The 23,773-nt window shown below is 48.1% G+C and overlaps 1 protein-coding gene across 2 annotated transcripts in view; it reads right to left on the bottom strand.

The window, feature by feature from the left end:
• Positions 1-23,773, bottom strand: part of TOR2A (torsin family 2 member A) — a 104,424-nt gene that overhangs the window by 46,232 nt on the left and 34,419 nt on the right. For both annotated transcript variants that reach the window (XM_069236963.1, XM_069236962.1), the window contains exon 2: positions 18,376-18,641. In XM_069236963.1, coding sequence (XP_069093064.1) covers positions 18,376-18,641 — 266 coding nt within the window. The remainder of the gene's footprint in view (positions 1-18,375; positions 18,642-23,773) is intronic.

Raw genomic sequence — 23,773 nt, 5'->3', positions numbered from 1 at the left:
CACATACTCTTCCCTCCTCCATCCCCCTTTACTCATCCCAAGCCTTTGGGTTGAGTAAATTAAGGATATACTCCCAATTAACACTTCTGGATTTCTTTCCTCCTCCACCCCTCCATTACTCCAGTCAATCTAACTAAAACTCTCATATCCATAGCTCAAATTAACTCATAATACTAAAACTGTACTCATTATTTCCCGATACTAATCCATCACTAATTCTTGTTTGGTTCCAGAGTAGCGTGCTACTCACCGAAAAGCGATTCGACGCCTCGTCAGGGGTAGTAAGCGCTATAAAAATACGATTACAATACAATACCCACCTACAGCTGCAAGGGGAAGCATAACCACCTACAGCTGCAAGGGGAAGCATAACCACCTACAGCTGCAAGGAGAAGCATAACCACCTACAGCTGCAAGGGGAAGCATAACCACCTACAGCTGCAAGGGGAAGCATAACCACCTACAGCTGCAAGGGGAAGCATAACCACCTACAGCTGCAAGGGGAAGCATAACCACCTACAGCTGCAAGGGGAAGCATAACCACCTACAGCTGAAAGAGGAAACTTATAGATTTTAAATAGATAACAATACAGAAAGACCCCTGTGGGACACCAGAAGTAATGAACTCCTCTCATAAAGAACATTACCTAGCCAAACTCTTTGAGATCAGTTACTTGGGAAAGAGGAAAAGCAGGCTAGAACAACACTAAGTTCACAGTCCTTCAGCCGAGATAAACCAGTTCGCCTGCAAGCCCCTAGAGGTGGTGCGTGCTCAGTGAGACCCCCCCTCCTCCTATCCTTTGTGTGGTTTCCTGCCTTTGCTCCCGCCAAAAGCGGGGGTGGACAAAGAGGGAAGCCATCTGCTGCTAGCAGCAGGCCTGGGAACTCAAGTTTCAGGGCTGTAGCCATTTGAAGCTCACTGCCAAGAGAGTGCACTTTCCTGAGGGAGGAGGTATTAGCACTGTTTACAAACCAGAGAGCCATAGCTATCCCCCAGGTTGTATATTGGCCGTCTGGAAGTGGCATGCTGGATGGAACCAGTCAGCAACCATGCCAGTTAGGTCAGCTTTTGCAGGGGGCGCCTCTAAGGTGTCCCCTGGGTACATTTAGGGATAAATCCAACACTGGTACCAGTTTGGATTTATCATCCTGAGTTTTTTGATACCAAACAACCAAGGGCGCAGAGTGGCCATCATGTAGCTGGAGAACTCGTGTTTCACCAGTGTCCAGTATATGTTCCCAAAATGTCTGCTCTGTTCACTCACTATGTCCCAGGTTTGGCAAGAACACAGTGGGGGCATATTGCTCATGCAGCTATGCCCTCACATATGGTATGGTGCACCCTGCCTTAAGGCTGGAATGCCTATTAGAGGAGTGACTTATCCATAACATATGCTGTGTAGGGTGGACAGGGCACAGAGTGTGTGTCATGGTGAGTTTGCCTTTTCAGGTTTGTCCCAATACACTCTGCCCACACTGGCAGTGCTGGGTGCATCTGGGTGCAGGGCCCAAAAGGGTGGAACAATCACTTCTGCCGTCCTCAGAGGCCTACGCCTACTATCTCACACCCTGGGTACTGGGGTACCCATTTACTAGGGTCTTACAGGGATATGTAAGAATGTATCCAGTAGTGCCAAGCATCACTACAGTTTTAGGGAAAGAGCTCTGCCCCAGGGATGCTGGTTAGCAGGGGCCCTGGACACTACAACTTCTAGGACACATCAACATTAGGCAAAAAGTGGGGGCTAATCATGCAAAAAGAGGCCTCTCACAAGGACTCACACCTGTGCACCACAAACACCCATTTTGCAGCCAACCTAGTGAGGTATGGTGGACATTGCTGGGGCTAGAAACTCAGAACACAGCAAAGCGAATAACAGTCATTAAAACTATCACTCCAGCCAGTGCTTTAACATCAAAAGAACGAGATGTTTTATTCTACGTAGAGCTAAATACTGCATGTAAAAAATAAATTAAGATGACAAAACAAGCAGTACTGTAATTTTAGATTCACATAATAAACAATTCCTGGCTACTGGATTTTGCAAAGGATATTTCAATAATCAACAAGGCACTATCTTTAACAGTTTTTTGCTGGAAACCACAGCTCAGCGTTCTTTTTTCAAGTACCAAGCCACAACTTATTGCCAGTATCAAAGGTTTCTTGGCAGTTAATTATCCACCGCCTACTATCTTTGAAGACCAGGTTTATTTGGCACGAAAGCAAAGAGTCAAAGTTTTCTTCCTTGAAATGCTGCTCAGAAGCAAGCACAAAGTCTCCCATGAAGGAGGGCTTTAAATTCAAATACTTCTTCCTACTGTCGGTAGTTGTGGTTTGCTCAGTATTAAATGTTGCCATCTCACTGGCCATCCATGGTACTCCCAAAGACAAGGTGGAGGCTGAGGCAGGCTCAAAGTCCTGAAAGAGGCAACCAGAAGAACACAGTTTCAAGGCTAACCCAGCTCACCACAGTTGATTATAGGGCTGATCCTTCCACCCAGCCTTTGAGTTATAATGTAGAGAAGTTTCCTTGCTTCTACACACCTTCTCAGACAGCACGACACGGTCCTGCGGTCTCTTCTGGACAGCATTTTACACTCACCTCGCCTTAAGTGAAGGCAGAGGCAGGAAGCACTTGTAGCATAGTTCAGGACCTAAATCCGAAACACATCTTCTCGCGAAAACACAGCTGGGTGAGGAAAATCCTGGCTTGGAGGTTAAGCAGCTAGCAATCTCCAGGTTCTAGCAAGTATTTTTGACTTATTCTAGGCAGTCATCAGATCTCCCTGCCTCAGGTTGCGTTCCCATTCTTAAAAAAAAAAAAAAAAAAAAAAAAAAAAAAAAAGGAGGCTGGCAAAAAAGAAGCCACGCCTGACATGCACAGGTGTTCTCTTTCATAATTCTTGGTACCGAACTGTCTATTCTTGGCTCGACTAACCTTTTTCTCTGCTATGTTCAAAGTTTGAGACACTCATTCAATGAGCCTCTTACGCCAGGGATGTCTTCCACAGGAGCTCTCGACAAACAGTTTCCTGTCTGTTCCTGTATTTTGTGTATTAGGTCCAGGTGGATTCATGTCACTGGTACAGCCACATTTTTCGGCACCCATAACCAGCATTAAGGGGTGAAGCTCCGACAGGGAGCAGGAGGCTAAACTACAGAAGAAAGAAGGAACCCCCCCCCCCCAAGTTCCTGTAACCTCACTTCTTTACCAGTGTTGAGAAAATGATGCTGAGATCCTACAGTGCTCACTCCCTAATGAAAAAAAAAAATATTCTTCTCACACCCACCAGTTGCCAAAGTCAACGTAAGTTGTAAAGAAATGGCTCCCTGTTGCAGTTACCCCCCACTTTTTGCCTGATACTGATGCTGACTTGACTGAGAAGTGTGCTGGGACCCTGCTAACCAGGCCCCAGCACCAGTGTTCTTTCACCTAAAATGTACCATTGTCTCCACAATTGGCACAACCCTGGCACCCAGGTAAATCCCTTGTAACTGGTACCCCTGGTACCAAGGGCCGTGATGCCAGGGAAGGTCTCTAAGGGCTGCAGCATGTCTTATGCCACCCTAGGGACCCCTCACTCAGCACAGACACACTGCTTGCCAGCTTGTGTGTGCTGGTGGGGAGAAAATGACTAAGTCGACATGGCACTCCCCTCAGGGTGCCATGCCAACCTCACACTGCCTATGGCATAGGTAAGTCACCCCTCTAGCAGGCCTTACAGTCCTAAGGCAGGGTGCACTATACAACAGGTGAGGGCATAGGTGCATGAGCACTATGCCCCTACAGTGTCTAAGCAAAACCTTAGACATTGTAAGTGCAGTGTGGCCATATTAAGTATATGGTCTGGGAGTCTGTCAAAAACGAACTCCACAGCTCCATAATGGCTACACTGAATACTGGGAAGTTTAGTATCAAACTTCTCAGAATAATAAACCCACACTGATGCCAGTGTTGGATTTATAAAAAAAATGCACACAGAGGGCATCTTAGAGATGCCCCCTGTATTTTACCCAATTGCTCAGTGCAGGACTGACTGGTCTGTGCCAGCCTGCTGCTGAGAGACGGGTTTCTGACCCCATGTGGTGAAGGCCTTTGTGCTCTCTGAGGACAGAAACAAAAGCCTGCTCTGGGTGGAGGTGCTTCACACCTCCCCCCTGCAGGAACTGTAACACCTAGCAGTGAGCCTCAAAGGCTCAGGCTTCGTGTTACAATGCCCCAGGGCACTCCAGCTAGTGGAGATGCCCGCCCCCTGGACACAGCCCCCACTTTTGGCGGCAAGTCCAGGAGAGATAATGAGAAAAACAAGGAGGAGTCACTGACCAGTCAGGACAGCCCCTAAGGTGCCCTGAGCTGAGGTGACTCTGACTTTTAGAAATCCTCCATCTTGCAGATGGAGGATTCCCCCAATAGGGATAGGAATGTGCCCCCCTTCCCTCAGGGAGGAGGCACAAAGAGGGTGTACCCACCCTCAGGGCTAGTAGCCATTGGCTACTAACCCCCCAGACCTAAACACTGTGAGAAGGTAGCCTCTTTCTAGCCTTGTTACCCCCACTTTTGGCCTGTTTGTGAGTGTATGTCAGGGTGTTTGTCACTGTTTTCACTGTCTCACTGGGATCCTGATAGCCAGGCCTCAGTGCTCATAGTGAAAACACTATGTTTTCAGTATGTTTGTTATGTGTCACTGGGATCCTGCTGGTCAGGACCCCAGTGCTCATAGGTTTGTGGCCTATATGTATATGTCACTGGGACCCTGTCACACAGGGCCCCAGTGCTCATAGGTGTGCATGTATATGTTCCCTGTGTGGTGCCTAACTGTCTCACTGAGGCTCTGCTAACCAGAACCTCAGTGGTTATGCTCTCTCATTACTTTCAAATTGTCACTAACAGGCTAGTGACCATTTTTACCAATTTACATTGGCTTACTGGAACACCCTTATAATTCCCTAGTATATGGTACTGAGGTACCCAGGGTATTGGGGTTCCAGGAGATCCCTATGGGCTGCAGCATTTCTTTTGCCACCCATAGGGAGCTCTGACAATTCTTACACAGGCCTGCCACTGCAGCCTGAGTGAAATAACGTCCACGTTATTTCACAGCCATTTTACACTGCACTTAAGTAACTTATAAGTCACCTATATGTCTAACCTTTACCTGGTAAAGGTTAGGTGCAAAGTTACATAGTGTGAGGGCACCCTGGCACTAGCCAAGGTGCCCCCACATTGTTCAGAGCCAATTCAATGAACTTTGTGAGTGCGGGGACACCATTACACGCGTGCACTACATATAGGTCACTACCTATATGTAGCTTCACCATGGTAACTCCGAATATGGCCATGTAACATGTCTATGATCATGGAATTGCCCCCTCTATGCCATCCTGGCATTGTTGGTACAATTCCATGATCCCAGTGGTCTGTAGCACAGACCCTGGTACTGCCAGACTGCCCTTCCTGGGGTTTCTCTGCAGCTGCTGCTGCTGCCAACCCCTCAGACAGGCAGCTGCCCTCCTGGGGTCCAGCCAGGCCTGGCCCAGGATGGCAGAACAAAGAACTTCCTCTGAGAGAGGGTGTGACACCCTCTCCCTTTGGAAAATGGTGTGAAGGCAGGGGAGGAGTAGCCTCCCCCAGCCTCTGGAAATGCTTTGTTGGGCACAGAGGTGCCCAATTCTGCATAAGCCAGTCTACACCGGTTCAGGGACCCCTTAGCCCCTGCTCTGGCGCGAAACTGGACAAAGGAAAGGGGAGTGACCACTCCCCTGACCTGCACCTCCCCTGGGAGGTGTCCAGAGCTCCTCCAGTGTGCTCCAGACCTCTGCCATCTTGGAAACAGAGGTGCTGCTGGCACACTGGACTGCTCTGAGTGGCCAGTGCCACCAGGTGACGTCAGAGACTCCTTGTGATAGGCTCCTTCAGGTGTTAGTAGCCTCTCCTCTCTCCTAGGTAGCCAAACCCTCTTTTCTGGCTATTTAGGGTCTCTGTCTCTGGGGAAACTTTAGATAACGAATGCATGAGCTCAGCCGAGTTCCTCTGCATCTCCCTCTTCACCTTCTGATAAGGAATCGACCGCTGACCGCGCTGGAAGCCTGCAAACCTGCAACATAGTAGCAAAGACGACTACTGCAACTCTGTAACGCTGATCCTGCCGCCTTCTCGACTGTTTTCCTGCTTGTGCATGCTGTGGGGGTAGTCTGCCTCCTCTCTGCACCAGAAGCTCCGAAGAAATCTCCCGTGGGTCGACGGAATCTTCCCCCGGCAACCGCAGGCACCAAAAAGCTGCATTACCGGTCCCTTGGGTCTCCTCTCAGCACGACGAGCGAGGTCCCTCGAATCCAGCGACACCGTCCAAGTGACCCCCACAGTCCAGTGACTCTTCAGCCCAAGTTTGGTGGAGGTAAGTCCTTGCCTCACCTCGCTGGGCTGCATTGCTGGGAACCGCGACTTTGCAAGCTTCTCCGGCCCCTGTGCACTTCCGGCGGAAATCCTTCGTGCACAGCCAAGCCTGGGTCCACGGCACTCTAACCTGCATTGCACGACTTTCTAAGTTGGTCTCCGGCGACGTGGGACTCCTTTGTGCAACTTCGGCGAGCACCGTTTCACGCATCTTCGTAGTGCCTGTTTCTGGCACTTCTCCGGGTGCTACCTGCTTCAGTGAGGGCTCTTTGTCTTGCTCGACGTTCCCTCTCTCTGCAGGTCCAATTTGCGACCTCCTGGTCCCTCCTGGGCCCCAGCAGCGTCCAAAAACGCCAAACACACGATTTGCGTGTAGCAAGGCTTGTTGGCGTCCATCCGGCGGGAAAACACTTCTGCACGACTCTCCAAGGCGTGGGGGATCCATCCTCCAAAGGGGAAGTCTCTAGCCCTTGTCGTTCCTGCAGTATTCACAGTTCTTCAGCCTAGTAAGAGCTTCTTTGCACCAACCGCTGGCATTTCTTGGGCATCTGCCCATCTCCGAGCTGCTTGTGACTTTTGGACTTGGTCCCCTTGTTCAACAGGTACCCTCAGTCAGGAATCCATCGTTGTTGCATTGCGGATTTGTGTTTTCCTTGCATTTTCCCTCTAACACGACTATTTTGTCCTTAGGGGAACTTTAGTGCACTTTGCACTCACTTTTCAGGGTCTTGGGGAGGGTTATTTTGCTAACTCTCACTATTTTCTAATAGTCCCAGCGACCCTCTACAAGGTCACATAGGTTTGGGGTCCATTCGTGGTTCGCATTCCACTTCTAGAGTATATGGTTTGTGTTGCCCCTATCCCTATGTTTCCCCATTGCATCCTATTGTAACTATACATTGTTTGCACTGTTTTCTAAGACTATACTGCATATTTTTGCTATTGTGTATATATATCTTGTGTATATTTCCTATCCTCTCACTGAGGGTACACTCTAAGATACTTTGGCATATTGTCATAAAAATAAAGTACCTTTATTTTTAGTATAACTGTGTATTGTGTTTTCTTATGATATTGTGCATATGACACTAAGTGGTACTGTAGTAGCTTCACACGTCTCCTAGTTCAGCCTGAGCTGCTTTGCTAAGCTACCATTATCTATCAGCCTAAGCTGCTAGACACCCTATACACTAATAAGGGATAACTGGGCCTGGTGCAAGGTGCAAGTACCCCTTGGTACTCACTACAAGCCAGTCCAGCCTCCTACATTGGTTGTGCAGTGGTGGGATAAGTGCTTTGAGACTACTTACCACTCTTGTCATTGTACTTTTCATAAGAGAAAAATATACAAAACAAGGTCAGTGTATATACACATAGCCAAAAAGTTTTGCATTTCCTCTTTTCACTCTTTTCTAAGTGCTGAAAAGTACTTCTAAACTTTCAAAAAGTTCTTAAAAGTTTAAAAAGTTTTTTCTGTCTTTCCAAAAAGTTCTGAAATTTTTTTTCTCTTTGTCTATCACTTTAACTCTCTCTAAAAAATGTCTGGCACAGGCCAAAAAGTTGAACTGTCCAAACTTGCATATGATCACCTTAGCTGGAAAGGAGCAAGGAGTCTCTGCATAGAGAGAGGTTTGAGTGTAGGGAAGAATCCTTCCTTAGAACTGTTAATTAATATGCTTAGAGTACAGGATAAGGCCATAAGTGCCCAATCTGTAGAAAAAGTAGCTAATGGTTCTCAATCTGATCCAGGGACTCCCCCAGGAAAAGGTTCAGGAAAGAAACTTCTCAGCCTGCCCATTACTAGACAGTCTAGCATAGTTGGTACAGAGGTTGAATCACATCATACTGATGATGTGCTCTCACATTATGCTGGTAGCCAAGCTGTTAGGGTGCCCTTGGTAAGGGACAGGTCTCCTTCTGTTCATTCCCATCATACCTCTGTATCTAGAAATGTCCCTCCCACCCACCCTGATGACAGATTGTTAGAAAGGGAGCTCAATAGATTGAGAGTGGAGCAAACCAGACTGAAGCTCAAGAAGCAACAGCTGGATTTGGATAGACAGTCTTTAGAAATAGAGAGGGAAAGACAGAAGATGGGTTTAGATACCCATGGTGGCAGCAGCAGTATTCCCCATAGTCATCCTGCAAAAGAGCATGATTCCAGGAATCTGCACAAGATAGTTCCCCCTTATAAGGAGGGGGATGACATTAACAAGTGGTTTGCTGCACTTGAGAGGGCCTGTGTTGTACAGGATGTCCCTCAAAGGCAGTGGGCTGCTATCCTATGGCTATCATTTACTGGAAAAGGTAGGGATAGGCTCCTTACTGTAAAAGAAAATGATGCTAACAATTTCCAAGTTCTTAAGAATGCACTCCTGGATGGTTATGGCTTAACCACTGAACAGTACAGGATAAAGTTCAGAGAGACCAACAAGGAGTCTTCACAAGACTGGGTTGATTTCATTGACCATTCAGTGAAGGCCTTGGAGGGGTGGTTACATGGCAGTAAAGTTACTGATTATGAAAGCCTGTATAACACAATCCTGAGAGAGCATATACTTAATAATTGTGTGTCTGATTTGTTGCACCAGTACCTGGTAGACTCTGATCTGACCTCTCCCCAAGAATTGGGAAAGAAGGCAGACAAATGGGTCAGAACAAGGGTGAACAGAAAAGTTCATACAGGGGGTGACAAAGATGGCAATAAGAAGAAAGATGGTGAAAAATCTCAAGATAAGCATGGGGATAAGGGTAAAACCAAAGATCCCACTTCAAATCTTAAACACTCTTCAGAGGGTGGGGATAAAACAAATTCTTCCTCTTCTTCCCAACCTGCACACATTAAAAAGCCTTGGTGCTTTGTGTGTAAAAATAGAGGCCATAGGCCAGGGGATAAGTCCTGTCCAGGTAAACCCCCTGAGCCTACCACCACTAATACATCAAGCTCTAGTGCCCCTAGCAGTAGTGGTACTAGTGGTGGGACTGCTGGCAACAGTCAAGCAAAGGGTGTAGTTGGGTTCACTTATGGGTCCATAGTGGAAACTGATGTAATCAGTCCCAAGACAGTTTCTGTCACACCTAGTGGCACTGGCCTTGCCACACTGGCTGCTTGTCCCCTTACAATGGATAAGTACAGGCAGACAGTTTCAATAAATGGTGTTGAGGCCTTGGCCTACAGGGACACAGGTGCCAGTTTCACTTTGGTGACTGAAAACCTAGTGCCTCCTGAACAACACATCATTGGACAACAGTATAAGATTATTGATGTCCATAACTCCACTAAGTTTCTTCCCTTAGCTATAATTCAGTTTAGTTGGGGTGGAGTTACTGGCCCTAAGCAGGTGGTGGTATCACCTAGCTTACCTGTAGACTGTCTCTTAGGTAATGACCTAGAGGCCTCAGGTTGGGCTGATGTAGAGTTTTATACCCATGCAGCCATGCTGGGCATCCCTGAGGAATTGTTCCCTCTCATTTCAAGTGAAATGAAAAAGCAAAGGAGAGAAGGCCTGAAAACTCAGGATCCCTCTCCATCAACAGGTAAAAAGGGTATCACAGTATCCCCTAACCACCCTACCATTCAGGATACTATTCCTGTGGTGGGAGAAACCTCTCCTGGGGTGGCACCTGTTCCAAGGGAATCATCAGCTGGCAAAGCTGGACTCCCTGAGGTGGAAGTACCTCTCTGTGGGATAACTAACATTGGTGAGAAAAACAGCACCATTTTAGTTAACATGGAGCATCCCTCCAACCCTCCCAGAGAAACTTTAGTGCAGAAACCCTGCACTACCTCACAACACTTAGGACAGCATCCCTGCCCTAGTGTGGAGCTCATAGGACAGCATCCCTGCCCTGCTCCAACTCAAGAGAAACAGCATCCCTGTTCTCTCTTCCAGCCAGATGGACAAAGTTTTTGCCCAGCTATGGCTTTTCTGAGACAGCATCCCTGTCTGGCATTTCCATCACTACAAATAGGTTCAGTGGACAATTCCCACTGCTCTAAACTAAAACTTACTGATAGAAACTCTGAAAATACATCTTCACATTGTTGCTTAGCTAAAAAAACGTCAAACAGGGTGGTTTACATCCCCACAGGGAAGTAACCATATAGTGGATGATAAAGGGAGTAACCAGTCTATGGCAGAGCTACTCTCTACTTATCACCACTTAGACAATAAAGTCTCAACTGGCCAAGGTTAGCCTTATTGTCCTTCGTTTGGGGGGGGGTTGTGTGAGAAGGTAGCCTCTTTCTAGCCTTGTTACCCCCACTTTTGGCCTGTTTGTGAGTGTATGTCAGGGTGTTTGTCACTGTTTTCACTGTCTCACTGGGATCCTGATAGCCAGGCCTCAGTGCTCATAGTGAAAACACTATGTTTTCAGTATGTTTGTTATGTGTCACTGGGATCCTGCTGGTCAGGACCCCAGTGCTCATAGGTTTGTGGCCTATATGTATGTGTCACTGGGACCCTGTCACACAGGGCCCCAGTGCTCATAGGTGTGCATGTATATGTTCCCTGTGTGGTGCCTAACTGTCTCACTGAGGCTCTGCTAACCAGAACCTCAGTGGTTATGCTCTCTCATTACTTTCAAATTGTCACTAACAGGCTAGTGACCATTTTTACCAATTTACATTGGCTTACTGGAACACCCTTATAATTCCCTAGTATATGGTACTGAGGTACCCAGGGTATTGGGGTTCCAGGAGATCCCTATGGGCTGCAGCATTTCTTTTGCCACCCATAGGGAGCTCTGACAATTCTTACACAGGCCTGCCACTGCAGCCTGAGTGAAATAACGTCCACGTTATTTCACAGCCATTTTACACTGCACTTAAGTAACTTATAAGTCACCTATATGTCTAACCTTTACCTGGTAAAGGTTAGGTGCAAAGTTACTTAGTGTGAGGGCACCCTGGCACTAGCCAAGGTGCCCCCACATTGTTCAGAGCCAATTCAATGAACTTTGTGAGTGCGGGGACACCATTACACGCGTGCACTACATATAGGTCACTACCTATATGTAGCTTCACCATGGTAACTCCGAATATGGCCATGTAACATGTCTATGATCATGGAATTGCCCCCTCTATGCCATCCTGGCATTGTTGGTACAATTCCATGATCCCAGTGGTCTGTAGCACAGACCCTGGTACTGCCAGACTGCCCTTCCTGGGGTTTCTCTGCAGCTGCTGCTGCTGCCAACCCCTCAGACAGGCAGCTGCCCTCCTGGGGTCCAGCCAGGCCTGGCCCAGGATGGCAGAACAAAGAACTTCCTCTGAGAGAGGGTGTGACACCCTCTCCCTTTGGAAAATGGTGTGAAGGCAGGGGAGGAGTAGCCTCCCCCAGCCTCTGGAAATGCTTTGTTGGGCACAGAGGTGCCCAATTCTGCATAAGCCAGTCTACACCGGTTCAGGGACCCCTTAGCCCCTGCTCTGGCGCGAAACTGGACAAAGGAAAGGGGAGTGACCACTCCCCTGACCTGCACCTCCCCTGGGAGGTGTCCAGAGCTCCTCCAGTGTGCTCCAGACCTCTGCCATCTTGGAAACAGAGGTGCTGCTGGCACACTGGACTGCTCTGAGTGGCCAGTGCCACCAGGTGACGTCAGAGACTCCTTGTGATAGGCTCCTTCAGGTGTTAGTAGCCTCTCCTCTCTCCTAGGTAGCCAAACCCTCTTTTCTGGCTATTTAGGGTCTCTGTCTCTGGGGAAACTTTAGATAACGAATGCATGAGCTCAGCCGAGTTCCTCTGCATCTCCCTCTTCACCTTCTGATAAGGAATCGACCGCTGACCGCGCTGGAAGCCTGCAAACCTGCAACATAGTAGCAAAGACGACTACTGCAACTCTGTAACGCTGATCCTGCCGCCTTCTCGACTGTTTTCCTGCTTGTGCATGCTGTGGGGGTAGTCTGCCTCCTCTCTGCACCAGAAGCTCCGAAGAAATCTCCCGTGGGTCGACGGAATCTTCCCCCTGCAACCGCAGGCACCAAAAAGCTGCATTACCGGTCCCTTGGGTCTCCTCTCAGCACGACGAGCGAGGTCCCTCGAATCCAGCGACACCGTCCAAGTGACCCCCACAGTCCAGTGACTCTTCAGCCCAAGTTTGGTGGAGGTAAGTCCTTGCCTCACCTCGCTGGGCTGCATTGCTGGGAACCGCGACTTTGCAAGCTTCTCCGGCCCCTGTGCACTTCCGGCGGAAATCCTTCGTGCACAGCCAAGCCTGGGTCCACGGCACTCTAACCTGCATTGCACGACTTTCTAAGTTGGTCTCCGGCGACGTGGGACTCCTTTGTGCAACTTCGGCGAGCACCGTTTCACGCATCTTCGTAGTGCCTGTTTCTGGCACTTCTCCGGGTGCTACCTGCTTCAGTGAGGGCTCTTTGTCTTGCTCGACGTTCCCTCTCTCTGCAGGTCCAATTTGCGACCTCCTGGTCCCTCCTGGGCCCCAGCAGCGTCCAAAAACGCCAAACGCACGATTTGCGTGTAGCAAGGCTTGTTGGCGTCCATCCGGCGGGAAAACACTTCTGCACGACTCTCCAAGGCGTGGGGGATCCATCCTCCAAAGGGGAAGTCTCTAGCCCTTGTCGTTCCTGCAGTATTCACAGTTCTTCAGCCTAGTAAGAGCTTCTTTGCACCAACCGCTGGCATTTATTGGGCATCTGCCCATCTCCGAGCTGCTTGTGACTTTTGGACTTGGTCCCCTTGTTCCACAGGTACCCTCAGTCAGGAATCCATCGTTGTTGCATTGCGGATTTGTGTTTTCCTTGCATTTTCCCTCTAACACGACTATTTTGTCCTTAGGGGAACTTTAGTGCACTTTGCACTCACTTTTCAGGGTCTTGGGGAGGGTTATTTTGCTAACTCTCACTATTTTCTAATAGTCCCAGCGACCCTCTACAAGGTCACATAGGTTTGGGGTCCATTCGTGGTTCGCATTCCACTTCTGGAGTATATGGTTTGTGTTGCCCCTATCCCTATGTTTCCCCATTGCATCCTATTGTAACTATACATTGTTTGCACTGTTTTCTAAGACTATACTGCATATTTTTGCTATTGTGTATATATATCTTGTGTATATTTCCTATCCTCTCACTGAGGGTACACTCTAAGATACTTTGGCATATTGTCATAAAAATAAAGTACCTTTATTTTTAGTATAACTGTGTATTGTGTTTTCTTATGATATTGTGCATATGACACTAAGTGGTACTGTAGTAGCTTCACACGTCTCCTAGTTCAGCCTGAGCTGCTTTGCTAAGCTACCATTATCTATCAGCCTAAGCTGCTAGACACCCTATACACTAATAAGGGATAACTGGGCCTGGTGCAAGGTGCAAGTACCCCTTGGTACTCACTACAAGCCAGTCCAGCCTCCTACAAACACGCCCTTAAATTTAGTATTTAAGGGCTCCCCAGAACCTAGGAACTCAGATTCCTGCAACCTAAGAAGAAGAGGACTGCTAAGCTGAAAAACCCTGCAGAGAAGACGGAGACACCAACTGCTTTGGCCCCAGCTCTACCGGCCTGTCTCCCCACTTCTAAAGACACTGCTCCAGTGACGCTCTCCCCAGTGACCAGCTACCTCTGAAGCCTCAGAGGACTGCCCTGCATCTAGAAGGACCAAGAACTCCCGAGGACAGCGGATCTGTTCACCAAAGACTGCAACTTTGCAACAAAGAAGCAACTTTGAAACAACTTACGTTTCCCGCCGGAAGCATGAGACTTGACACTCTGCACCCGACGCCCCCGGCTCGACTTGCGGAGAAAAAAACACTTCAGGGAGGACTCCCCGGCGACTGCGAGACCGTGAGTAGCCAGAGTTGCCCCCCCCGCTGAGTCCCCACAGCGACGCCTGCAGAGGGAATCCCGAGGCTCCCCCTGACCGCGACTGCCTGCTTCTCAGAACCCGACGCCTGGTAGGGAGACTGCACCCGCAGCCCCCAGGACCTGACGGATCCGTACTCCAGTGCAGGAGTGACCCCCAGGAGGCCTCTCCCTTGCCCAGGTGGTGGCTACCCCGAGGAGCCCCCCCCTTGCCTGCATCGCTGAAGAGACCCCTTGGTCTCCCATTGATTTCAATTACAAACCCGACGCTTGTTTGCACACTGCACCCGGCCGCCCCCGTGCCGCTGAGGGTGTACTTTGTGTGAATTTGTGTCCTCCCCGGTGCCCTACAAAACCCCCCTGGTCTGCCCTCCGAAGACGCTGGTACTTACCTGCTGGCAGACTGGAACCGGGGCACCCCCTTCTCCATTGAAGCCTATGCGTTTTGGGCACCACTTTGACCTCTGCACCTGACCGGCCCTGAGCTGCTGGTGTGGTAACTTTGGGGTTGCTCTGAACCCCCAACGGTGGGCTACCTTGGACCCAAACTTGAACCCCGTAGGTGGTTTACTCACCTGCAAAAACTAACAAACTCTTACTCCCCCCCCAGGAACTGTTGAAAATTGCACTGTCTAGTTTTAAAATAGCTATATGTGATTTATGTGAAAACTGTATATGCTATTTTGCTAATTCAAAGTTCCTAAAGTACCTACCTGCAATACCTTTCATTTGAAGTATTACATGTAAATCTTGAACCTGTGGTTCTTAAAATAAACTAAGAAAAGATATTTTTCTATACAAAAACCTATTGGCCTGGAATTGTCTTTGAGTGTGTGTTCCTCATTTATTGCTTGTGTATGTACAACAAATGCTTAACACTACTCCTTTGATAAGCCTACTGCTCGACCACACTACCCACAAAATAGAGCATTAGTATTAACTCTTTTTGCCACTATCTTACCTCTAAGGGGAACCCTTGGACTCTGCATACTATTCCTTACTTTGAAATAGTGCATACAGAGCCAACTTCCTACATAAGTCAACTGGGAAGATTGAGGAAACATACAGGCCTCCCTGCTGGGGGCAAACAAGAGACCTACTGCAGCTTACCCAAGTCCGCCATACACAGGAAACCCCCCCACAGTAAAGCACAACACACTCTTCACGTCCATCCTCCCTCCCCGCATGCAGAGTAGACAAGGACTCTTGAACTATGTCTTATAAGGATAGAGCGAAGACCCTGGTTGAATAAAACTACCAAACATTTTTAAAGTACTGTAGGCATCTCTCCCCTTGAAGCAGCATGTAAGGCCTGTCCCTTACAATATAAATCGATTCCCCTACTGTGTACTTCTGACGTGTGCTGCATGAATGACGGTTTTTCGGCACATACATGACCTTTATGTGCGCAAATATTGCAGCATAATTACATTTCCTTTCCTGTATTTTGTTTATATTTATATTGTCTTTTTTGTTTTATTTTTACAGCTTAAGGGGCACCTTGAAACTTTGAATCCTTTCTTAGAACCTTCTCATTAAGAATATTATTTACTGAGTAGATTAGGGTTCACCTATCATCCTGACGGACTGACTAGACCTATCTCGCACTTTTGGGCATGAAACAGGTTGACCCAACTAAACATGGACAAGGGCCCATTACTACGCCAGTTTTGGTTCAGTCTTTTTTTTAAAGCTTGACAAGGGTCCTCACCAGGAATAAATCTTGCAAAGGGAGTGCCCGTAGTCAATTTTAACCACCTTCTCACCCAATCTTCCATCGACTGTTACACAACACCCAAAATTTGGGCCGTAACCTGAGCTTCCGCTAATACCGAGCCGGTGGGAAAAGAACTCCTCTAAAGAGCTCCAGTGTTCTGGAGCCTGCTGGGTACGACAGCCGACCCCTACAATAAGGATCCCACAAGATCTCTGGATGCAAGCGGACTAAAGTTTAAATTTAATTCTTGGTTACGCGGTGGAACAGAACATCAATTCATTGTATAACTTATCACGTCAGGGGAGGATGTGTGCTGACCAGGTAGTGGCTGCCCCGAAAGCCCACCCCTGTGCCTGCCTGCACCACTAGTGTGACCCCCCCGGGTCCCTCCATTGAAACCTACACAAAACCCGATGCCTGCTTTGCACACTGCACCTGGCCGCCCCTGTGCCGCTGAGGGTGTGTTTTGTGTGCCTACTTGTGTCCCCCCCCCAGTGCTCTACAAAACCCCCCTGGTCTGCCCCCGAGGACACAGGTACATACCTGCTGGCAGACTGGAACCGGAGCACCCCTGTTCTCCATAGGCGCCTATGTGTTTTGGGCACCTTTTTGACCTCTGCACCTGACCGGCCCTGAGCTGCTGGTGTGGTAACTTTGGGGTTGCCTTCAACCCCCAACGGTGGGCGTCCTATGCCCAAGGAACTGAGACTTGTAAGTGTTTTACTTACCTCCTAATCTAACCTTTACTTACCTCCCCCAGGAACTGTTGATTTTTGCACTGTGTCCACTTTGAAAATAGCTTATTGCCATTTTTACAAAGACTGTACATGATATGGTTTTCATTCAAAGTTCATAAAGTATCTAAGTGAAGTACCTTGCATTTAAAGTGTTTAATGTAAATCTTGAACCTGTGGTTCTTAAAATAAACTAAGAAAAGATATTTTTCTATATAAAAACCTATTGGCCTGGAGTAAGTCTTTGAGTGTGTGTTCCTCATTTATTGCCTGTGTGTGTACAACAAATGCTTAACACTACCCTCTGATAAGCCTACTGCTCGACCACACTATCACAAAATAGAGCATTGGAATTATCTCTTTTTGCCACTATCTTACCTCTAAGGGGAACCCTTGGACTCTGTGCACTATTTCTTACTTTGAAATAGTACATACAGAGCCAACTTTCTACACCAAGGATCCCCAAATTCTCAGCTGTCACAACTGTGGCCTCCACAATCAGCCATCATCCCTTCTGTCAACATCACAATTGTGCCATCATCGTGTCTGCGCCTGCAACATATTCATGGTTATAATCACCCTTGCAGCCACCACAAGCATGCTGTCATCACACCTTTGGCTTCCATATACTCATATGGTCATCACACATGTGACTGCCATTTACCCTGCTGTCATCAAATAATCAATATCTGTTGCTGTGAACTCAGTGACGGCCATACTCATGATGTCATTAGACCGGCGACTGCCACATACTTATGTGGTTGTGAGACCCGTGGCCCTCACATGATCTGCAATCTTCAGACCAATGGCTCTCACATACTCTGCAGAACTGAGGCCCCTAACATGCTCTGCAGAACTGAGGCCCCTAACATGCTCTGCAGAACTGAGGCCCTCACATGCTCTGCAGAACTGAGGCCCTCACATGCTCTGCAGAACTGAGGCCCTCACATGCTCTGCAGAACTGAGGCCCTCACATGCTCTGCAGAACTGAGGCCCTCACATGCTCTGCAGGCGTCAGGCCTGTGGCCCTCACATGCTCTGCAGGCGTCAGGCCTGTGGCCCTCACATGCTCTGCAGGCGTCAGGCCTGTGGCCCTCACATGCTCTGCAGGCGTCAGGCCTGTGGCCCTCACATGCTCTGCAGGCGTCAGGCCTGTGGCCCTCACATGCTCTGCAGGCGTCAGGCCTGTGGCCCTCACATGCTCTGCAGGCGTCAGGCCTGTGGCCCTCACATGCTCTGCAGGCGTCAGGCCTGTGGCCCTCACATGCTCTGCAGGCGTCAGGCCTGTGGCCCTCACATGCTCTGGAGTCTTCAGATAGGTGGCTTTCACATGCTCTGCAGGCCTCAGACCAGTGGCCCTTACATTCTCTGCAGGCTTCAAACCGGTGGCCCGCACATACTCTGGAGCTGTCAGAGATAAAAGCATCATAATCTGAGCTGTCAACTTGCGTTCACCATATACGCGACAGTGGTCAGAACTATGCTTATCTTATCCTCTGCTACAGCCGGACATGGCTCTCCATACTGTGGTTCAGACTAGAGGAGTCCATATTCTATATGGTTGTCAGGCCAGCGACTACCACAAACTCCACCACCGACCAGATCAAGCTCAACACGTTCTCTACCACAGTCCAGCCCATGTCCTCCACATTCTCTACAACGGTCTAACCACTGCTCCACACATGCTGCACCAGGGCCGTGTCTGCACCCACCTTGTATTGTTCCACATGCTCAGCATGCGGGAAGTGCAGGGTTGGAGAGAACTGGTGCACATAAGGGCTGCGGCTGCCCGGGCGGTACAAGTGCTTCAGCAGCATGGAGCTGACATAGGTTTTGCCGGTACCACTCCAGCCATGGAAGGACAGCACCAGCGGCTTCACAGGATCCGGCTTCTCCACAAAATTAGATACTGCTTTCACAAGGAGCTCCCTCGCCAGGTGCTGGCCGAAGACATTGCGGGCAAGGTCACAATCCAAATCTGTGAAGGATGAAAGGGAATTTAAGAATGAAGTTCACGCGACCCCAAAATCGGTCCCACCCTAACCAGAGAACTGGACCGGACTCTCACAATCCTAAACTCAATGACACTTAGGAAGTGACATAGTATGACTTAAAACACTCCAGATCAGAGATGCCAGACTCTGAGAGACATCCACTGGAACCCAAGAAACAAGTCACTAGAACCCAGTAATTACTCCCACCAGAAACTCGTGAGCCAGAGCCAACTGGACTCTAGGCACAAGTATAATCGACAACCCCCAGAAACAGTCTTCCAGAAGAAAAAAGCGAAAGAGAATCTGACAAACCAGACCTGCAGAACCTCATGAAAACACACAACAATCAGACTGAATCTATGCACCGGAACCCCACAACCCGGCCCACTCGCCCCAAGACCCACACATGATGCAGAGCTGTTCTGCAGAAACAGAATGTAACCCCCAATAATCCAGAACCAAAGGCACCAAGCCTCTAAAATAGCAACCATAACCACACCAATGGCTCTCTAAATAAGACATAAGTTCAAGGACCACACCAGACGCAACAGACCACCCGCAAAACTAGCGGCATCAGAATTACAGTAAGACACACTGAACACACAGAGCAATTCCCACCAGACCCTTAAACTTCAGACTCACCAGATCCTGATGAACCACACACTTTGGATACCCAGGCACTAGACGCCGAGGAGCCACATCCACAAGTAGCCTCCCAAAACAGGACCCCTCCTCCCACAACATAAACAGAACAAGAGTCGGACACATACAGGACTGGTTCCCCGTGAATCAAATCCATACAATGTTAAGCAATCAGAACAGCGGTAGAGATCAGGACCCACTTAACCACAACAGCAGAGCCAGAGTCTACCTACCAGAAAGAGTCCCTTAAGAACCAGTCCCATAAGATACCTGTACCAGGGCCACCAAGACCATGGAATCAGAAACACCAGCCCACCACGTCAGAAACAGACCCAAAGGATTCCACTCAGGAACAGATGCAGCATGACCCACCCGGAAACACACTGGAAGTGCTACAGCCTGACCAGGTGAACTGACACAAACAAACCCACGGTGTCCTTTCGCCTTGGAACAAGAGTCACCAGACACTTTCTCCTCTGATGCAGGCCCACTAGAACACAACTCTCAATGAAATGCACCTACAGCAGAAGGATTCTCAGGTCAGCCTTTACCAGACACCCATGGGCTCGGGTCTACTCAAGCCACAAGACCCAGCCTTCGCCCCAGCCACGGCCAGGTCTCCATAAACCCCTTCTTTGCTCCCCCTCTTCTCCCTGATCCCAACCTCGCCTCTCGTCACTTGCTGACCGTCCCCCTTCTCCCTCACACCCCTCCATTCCAAATTTGCTTTTACTAATGTTAAAGTAAAGGAATGCCATCTTAGTCCACTCTTGCATAAAATGAAGCACAGTGCAACTTTGAAAAAGTGCTGGAAAGTCTGTAAGTTGTGTACTTTAAAGGATTTAGAGGAAAGCCACGACAGAACACCGAAATGTGCATACGTTTGGTAGCTGGAGAACAAAGTTTGCCTTTTGAAAACAAAGCACACAGAGATGTGAAATCAAGTACTGTAGAATCATGCCTAGATGTCACGATTCGGTAAGAGGAATCCTTTACATATGGAGATACAGAGCTGTGAAATCAAGTGCTGTAGAAGCATGCCTAGATGTCATGAGTTGGTAGGAGGAATCAAGTGCTGTAGAAGCATGCCTAGATGTCACAAGTCGGTAGGAGGAATCCTTTACATATGGAGATACAGAGCTGTGAAATCAAGTGCTGTAGAAGCATGCCTAGATGTCATGAGTTGGTAGGAGGAATCAAGTGCTGTAGAAGCATGCCTAGATGTCACAAGTCGGTAGGAGGAATCCTTTACATATGGAGATACAGAGTTGTGAAATCACGTGCTGTAGAAGCATGCCTAGATGTCATGAGTTGGTAGGAGGAATCCTTTACATATGGAGATACAGAGCTGTGAAATCAAGTGCTGTAGAAGCATGCCTAGATGTCACGAGTCGGTAGGAGGAATCCTTTACATATGGAGATACAGAGCTGTGAAATCAAGTGCTGTAGAAGCATGCCCAGACGTCACGAGTCGGTAGGAGGAGTCCCTTACATAAGGAGATAGAGAGCTGTGAAATCAAGTGCTGTAGAAGCATGCCTAGATGTCACAAGTCGGTAGGAGGAATCCTTTACATATGGAGATACAGAGCTGTGAAATCACGTGCTGTAGAAGCATGCCTAGATGTCATGATACAGAGCTGTGAAATCAAGTGCTGTAGAAGCATGCCTAGATGTCACGAGTCGGTAGGAGGAATCCTTTACATATGGAGATACAGCGCTGTGAAATCACGTGCTGTAGAAGCATGCCTAGATGTCACGAGTCGGTAGGAGGAATCCTTTACATATGGAGATACAGCGCTGTGAAATCAAGTGCTGTAGAAGCATGCCCAGACGTCACGAGTCGGTAGGAGGAATCCTTTACATATGGAGATACAGAGCTGTGAAATCAAGTGCTGTAGAAGCATGCCTAGATGTCACGAGTCGGTAGGAGGAATCCTTTACATATGGAGATACAGCGCTATGAAATCACGTGCTGTAGAAGCATGCCTAGATGTCATGAGTTGGTAGGAGGAATCCTTTACATATGGAGATACAGAGCTGTGAAATCAAGTGCTGTAGAAGCATGCCCAGACGTCACGAGTCGGTAGGAGTCCCTTACATAAGGAGATAGAGAGCTGTGAAATCAAGTGCTGTAGAAGCATGCCTAGATGTCACGAGTCGGTAGGAGAAATCCTTTACATATGGAGATACAGAGCTGTGAAATCAAGTGCTGTAGAAGCATGCCCAGACGTCACGAGTCGGTAGGAGGAGTCCCTTACATAAGGAGATAGAGAGCTGTGAAATCAAGTGCTGTAGAAGCATGCCTAGATGTCACGAGTCGGTAGGAGGAATCCTTTACATATGGAGATACAGCGCTGTGAAATCAAGTGCTGTAGAAGCATGCCTATATGTCATGAGTCGGTAGGAGGATTCCTTTACATATGGAGATACAGAGCTGTGAAATCAAGTGCTGTAGAAGCATGCCTAGATGTCATGAGTCGGTAGGAGGAATCCTTTACATGAGGAGATACAGATAAAGATGCTGCGTTTAAATTGTGCACTGTATGGAGGGACCCGCCGTAGATGGGCATCTATGCAATGAAGAAAGCAAACATACGGGAAAAAAAAAATGTATGAAGTGTCTGAGGAAACCCCACTTGGGAAAAGCAGAACTGGCGTTGAACTGACAAGTATGGAACCACAATGGAGTAAATCGTGAATAAACTCCCCTAATCTTATACATAACTTTAGCCCCAATCTTGCCTACTCAAACTATATCCAAGCAATTTCAAGAACGTGGCTCAGACCTCAACCCTAAACTACTGAGATTATTTATGCACGTTTCCAACCTGTATGCATTTTCTTCATCAGAACTCAAAATTCTTTCTTTTCGTGTTTCTCCGCTTACAAAAACCCTGCAGATTGCAGGCAATGTCTAGTTCTGCCCACAGTTAAGGAGCTATAAGAGACTCTCAAACTGAAAAGGCAGGCGAAACTGCCAAAGGTGCAAGTGTAGACTGTGCCAAGGCAGCCCTGTACAAGAACCTGGACACCTGGAGCTGAAAGATGGAAGGTTCAAGGGCAGAACGGGGCGCAATAACAGATCCAGGGTTCACAAAAGGCTGGACCAGAAGGTTCTAAGCCAAAGGGGTGGGGGGGGGGGGGAGAACTCTGCGCAGACTAGCTCCAAACCGGAGGGTAAGGGCCATGGTAATTCTCATGGGACTCAAAGAGGATAATATGGGAATGGTGTGTACGGGAAGGAGCATCATGAAAAGGAAAGGCAAGGAAGCTCTTCTAAGTCCAAGGTGGTGACTTCTATTAAGTGTCACAAGGTCAGGCATTACAAGAGAGACTGTCAAGAGAAGGAACTTGACACAGCCAGGGGGCCAGCTAGCACTTCTTTAAATGGAGAGGCTTCAGCAGCCCCTCACACAGATTGCGGATTGGCCCATTTTCATCCTGTGGCCGATTCTCACATACAGAATGACAATGGGTCATACTGCAATTACAGCACGTGATTTAGTCTGCGTCGGCCCAAAGCACGGCAGGGACCAGTATCATTGAAACAGGAGCCATGCTGTGGGGTTCCGGCTGCGTTCTACCTGCCTGCAATTATCAGGCCATCGCAAGAATGTCAATTTAAGTCTAGTGACTAACGGAGCTCTTGGAGAGATATGAGCTTTGACTAATCCCAGTTTTGACTCATCATGAAGTAGAGCAGAGGGACAATGTGCCTCTTCCAAAGCAAGAAGTTTAACAGGCAGATAAAATAATTATTTTATGTACATAGTTCAGTGGGTTCCTTTGTTTGGTAAGAAATATTAGTAAGAAGAACCCCAACCACTATGTTATGTTTTTAAATCCAGAGTTTGTATTTCTCAAGACCAAGCACGCACTCAATGTATAATCAGGGCCGCTGGAATAATGCAGCACGAGAGGCCACATTATGTGGCAGGGTTGAATAAATTATGCAGGGTATTGTGGCATTTTTAAAAATAGTATCACTTCATTATTTTGTCCCTTTTAAGTTGAGTGTAAGCGTTTGACCGCTTGTATACGCAAGTATACTTCTAGGGGCGTCTAGCTATTTCATTTGTTAGTTGAAGTGTCACTCAAAAAATATTGCTTGCTAGTGGTCAGTTGTGCTTTTTTCCCTCCTTTTTCTGTTTGGAGCAGTGACCAAGTAGGATATAATTATGCTTTGTTGCGTTTGTTTGGTCTTTGTGGGACTTTTTTTTCCCCCTGGTTTCCAGCTTGTGTTTGCCAAAACTGGCTTTTTTTTTGCAAAGCATTTTTTTTTTCTTTGCTGTAATGTTGCTTCAGGAAAGGTTGTGCTTCCAACAAGGGTATAAATCACACTGTTGGTCACATCTGCTCTTCATGTAGCAGAGTATGTCTATGTGCGGTCCCCGATGGTGGGAGGGAGGGCAGAGGCCTGCTTGTTTATTTAATTAGGCTTTTCATGAGTACCAGCTATGTTACACAAGAACAT

The sequence above is a fragment of the Pleurodeles waltl genome, chromosome 6, assembly GCF_031143425.1.
Source record: "Pleurodeles waltl isolate 20211129_DDA chromosome 6, aPleWal1.hap1.20221129, whole genome shotgun sequence".
NCBI classification, from domain to species: Eukaryota; Metazoa; Chordata; class Amphibia; order Caudata; family Salamandridae; genus Pleurodeles; species Pleurodeles waltl.
The sequence above is the reverse complement of the archived record's forward strand: the minus strand, read 5'-3'. Positions and strand labels throughout refer to the sequence as shown.